Here is a 4,400-nt window from a genome sequence, read left to right as displayed (position 1 = left end):
ATATATATATATATATATATATATATATATATATATGAATTGGTTGGTACGGTACAACCATGGTATTCAAAATTTCATACCATTATTGTACCAATACTACTTAATTAACATGGTATTACCAGCCAAACATATTGGTTACCAAACAACTTGGCTACCGATTTTATTGGTTCGGTTGGTAACATGTTGGTTGGTTCTCTGTGGTACATATTTGTCAACCCTAATATTTTTTGGTTTCAAAATAATTCATTTTTGTTTTTGTACACATTCAGTACTTATAAATGTTTTCTTTAGGTTTTTCTCACGACATATTACGTGGGACAATCATTAATGAAGTGTGTGGGGCTGTGGATGTTTATGTGTAATGTCTCGTTTTTACAACAAAAAATTTTCATTTTTAAATAAGGCAAAACTCCCTAATTATAAATCCATTATTGAGAAAAAAGTTTATTCCAAAATAGATTTATCGAAAATCAGAGTAATATAAGAAATATAGAATCCTCAATATTGTTGATAAGTGTGTATAGTCATGCATTCTCCTTCCCACGACCAACGATAGATCCTGAAAACATAAACAACTGGGTAAGCACAAAGGTTAGTAAGTTTCCCCTAAAATACCCGATACAATAAACGTATTATCATGCATAACAGACCCACACTCATTAGATTGGAATACCTTGGCCCAATCAGTCATCGGACTGGAACGCCAACATACAACAGGTCCATTCAGTCATCAGACTGGAATACCCAGGGTTTGTTGGCATCCCGCCTTAACCCAACCACTCTTCTCGAGTCTCCATGTCTATAGCTTATAGCCGACTCGCAGCTGGTATCTTGGCCTACAACATATAGCATGACCACCTCAACTTATCCCACCACCATATGGATATCCCACATAAGATGTCGTGAGAAAAGCCTAAAGAAATCATCCATAAAAACTAAATTAATACAAAAACAAAAATGACTTATTTTGCAACAAAAAAAAATTAAGGACTAAATGTGTACAAAAATATTAAGGACTAAATGTGTACAAAGTGAGAAATATATTACCCTATTAAGTCATTTTTACTGACTAACTTGGAGTATCCGGTCATAAGGACTAAATGTGTACAATTTAACAAGTTGAATGGATAATTTGAACAAAAAAAACTCAATAACTAAATGTGTACAAATCGAAAAATATATTACACTTATAAGTCATTATCCCCTTAGAATATAATCTTTTTGGAGTAAGGATAGGAAGACTTAAAATGATAAACGGGGTAAAAATATGTAAATAGAGAAAACTTGAGAGGTACTTTTTTGACATTCAGCCGAAAATGTAAGCTTGTCTCGCACAACGGTGTAAAATATGTAAAACCCCTCTAAGCGAGCGAGTAAAGGGGTTTTGGTTCAGGAAACAATGGTGTTTTGTCTGATGAAATCACTGAGTCGGGAGTCTACAAAATCGCTGTCGGCCGCATTACGACTGAGATCGTTCGATGTGATCGGATCAAAAAGCGCTTTCTATGCTCAGGGTCTATTGTATTCTACTAAGAGAGTGAAAAAAGAGGAGATAATCGCCACCAGTGAGATACCAGCTCCTCCTCCAGATGACGACTTTCCGACGTCGGGGATAAGCCGTCCGATTTCGGAAATTCTGAAAGAACTGAACAAGAAAGTCCCGGATTCCCTCATCAGAGCCCGAGTAGAGGCCAATGGCTTCTCTATCAAATACATTCCATGGTTTGTCTCTCTATTTCTTCCTTTCCTTTTCTTAATTTAGATATTTGCTACCAGTAGCTTCCCAATATGGCATAAGTTAATGTGCATATATATTGAGTTAGATTGATTACTTCTTCTCGGCGTTCCTTCACATTGCTGGTTGGTTTCCGGGAAATCGTTAATGCAACACACTCTCCAGTTATTTGGTTCATCTAAGTGAAGTTTGTAATCCACAATTTATCTTTGATGAAAATGGTATAAACTTTAGACTTAATGTATGTTGTATCAAACTTGTGAGCATAAATGTTTGGTTGTTACATAATTGTTTTGTAGGGAACTCCAAAACCTAAACCCTACCCCATGAGCATAAAGTGAGATGTAAATCAGGTTTACAACAGCTCTTTAGGTGGCTGACATAATAGACCAGTGACTTCAAAGAGCCCAATTTACATTAGAATTGAAACTCCCTGCTGAATGTTGCTGAGATCTCAAATCTATCATGTTTTTGCAATTGGTAGTAGTTTTTCATGGATATGTGTTAAATTTTGTGATTCTAAGTGGGAAATTTACAATAACTATCAAGATTAAGACATAATCTTGAGAATTGTGGAAAACCAAGATGCATTTTACAATCCAAAAGCAACCACAACAACTAATTAACAAAACATTAGTTATAAAGTGAGAAATCATTTTATTAATCAAAGAAAGAAACATATTACAATGATTTGAATGGCGAAAGGACGAGTCCTAGATGAACCATATTTTCAAGAGCAACGTTGAGAGATGATGATCCCCCTTTTAATTATAATTATTATTATATATCAGAATGAGGGGTATTAATATTATATATAGTGTTTTGTTACTCATTGATTGAGAGTTGGGGCTTTGTAATGTTTTGGTTTCAGATACCATGACTCTCAGCTAATAATAGACTATAAGCCTAATGCTTTCTGCTTACAATATGCATGGTAGTCTAGTGTTGAGAGTGTTTTAAAATACAAAGTACTGTATGATGCATCTTTGAAAATGAGTGTTGATGATATTCTGTTTTTAATTCCCAGGCATATTGTGAACAGGATTATGAATCTGCATGCTCCAGGTATTATTATCATGCAAAAGATTGTAAATTATATTTTACCCTACTTCCTTTGTTTATAATTTATATTATAGTTTATTTCCCTTAAATTTATATTACAGAATGGTCTGGAGAAGTCCGAAGTATTAACTATTCACCAGATGGGAAATCCGTCTCTGTTACTTATCGGGTAACACTCTATGGGACTGATGCAGAGGTATATTTATAATAACTTGTACTTTTGGTTCAATCTTTTCCTCAGTTAATGCAACAAACTGGTTTTTTTCTACTAAATATGCAACCATGTTTCATTTTAGGATCAAAAGATGCAATAATATTATACCGCTGACCTCTTTAACTAGCTGAAAGAAACGTGTTAATTAAAAGCTGAAACAAACGTGGTTGCATAAATTGATGAATAGTTTAAACGTGGTTGCATAAACAAGCATTTAGCATTTACCTGTTTCCGTTTCATGACACAATATTTGCATATATATTGGAAAAGAAATAAATAACATTGTGGTCCGAAATAAACATTAGAAAACTTCTAGTAATGATATTACTATTTTGGGCAAAAAAGTAAACTCGGAATGATAGGTTATGTTGTTTTTATTTTGGGCAATGTGAAATGTTGTGCATTATTCTTTTTGACAAAAATAAAGACTGGTAAGCTATATATACATTATTCTTTTTGAGTTAATGTAGAAAGACGGGGTTTCCTCATTACAAATTTAGTGTTATATATAATATTAGTTGGGTGATGGATGATTTTTGAACAGATATTTAGGGAGTCGACTGGAACTTCATCAGTTGATGATGTGGGAGGGTATGGGGATCCTGTGCAGAAAGCAGAGGCCATGGCATTTCGGCGAGCGTGTGCTCGTTTTGGTCTTGGGCTTCATCTTTATCATGAAGAGTTGTAGTTGCTTCTGCAAAATCATAGGCTTTAACCACATTCACATTTTTGGCTACTACTTATATGCGTGCTGTGGTTCAACATATAAAATTTTCGTTTACATTGCATTATTATGTCAAGGGTGCCATTCATAACAAGTTAACTAGCTTGCCCCTGTGTTTGGTAGGATGTAATATCAAGGAATGTTATGGTTGGCTCGATTCGAATTGGAAAAAAAAAATGTTTGTTTTGTATGATGGAATCCAAGGGCCATTTTTAAGGAATGCGATACTTTTTTTCTTTATGTCAATTTTATTTGTTACTCGAGGTTTTAAATTATAATATAATATTTTCTTATTCCAAATAAAAGTTATATTTTTGTATATTTTAATTATTTTTTTTAACCAAATTAACAATTTTACTATTGTTTATTTCCATGCAACACTGACGTAACATTTTACTTGATTTCGACCTAACACATTCTTTCATCTACAACTTGACTTTGATTGTGAAATATTTTTTCTATAAACTCTGGTTAGGATAATAAACTTGATTCAAGTAAAAGGTTTACTATAATATATCTTCTTGCTATTCCAAAATCGCCGATAAACTTAAACAATCTACAAGCTTCTTCGATGGTAATGGGTACCGAAAGAAGCTCACTTCCATGAAGTCGACTATTGAGAGTTGCATAGCTTGATGAATAAGGTAGGGGACTCGTTGCGCATA

General features: G+C 33.7%; 1 protein-coding gene across 1 annotated transcript; it reads left to right on the top strand.

The window, feature by feature from the left end:
- The first annotated feature begins 1,337 nt into the window (after positions 1-1,337).
- Positions 1,338-3,837, top strand: LOC111911686 (DNA repair RAD52-like protein 1, mitochondrial). Its single transcript, XM_023907443.3, has 4 exons — positions 1,338-1,722; positions 2,763-2,800; positions 2,899-2,993; positions 3,556-3,837. Exons 1-4 carry the CDS (start codon positions 1,400-1,402, stop codon positions 3,697-3,699), a joined length of 600 nt encoding a protein of 199 aa, XP_023763211.1. The 5' UTR covers positions 1,338-1,399; the 3' UTR covers positions 3,700-3,837.
- The last annotated feature ends 563 nt before the right edge of the window (positions 3,838-4,400 follow it).

The sequence above is a fragment of the Lactuca sativa genome, chromosome 4, assembly GCF_002870075.4.
Source record: "Lactuca sativa cultivar Salinas chromosome 4, Lsat_Salinas_v11, whole genome shotgun sequence".
Classification (NCBI taxonomy): Eukaryota; Viridiplantae; Streptophyta; class Magnoliopsida; order Asterales; family Asteraceae; genus Lactuca; species Lactuca sativa.
The sequence above is the reverse complement of the archived record's forward strand: the minus strand, read 5'-3'. Positions and strand labels throughout refer to the sequence as shown.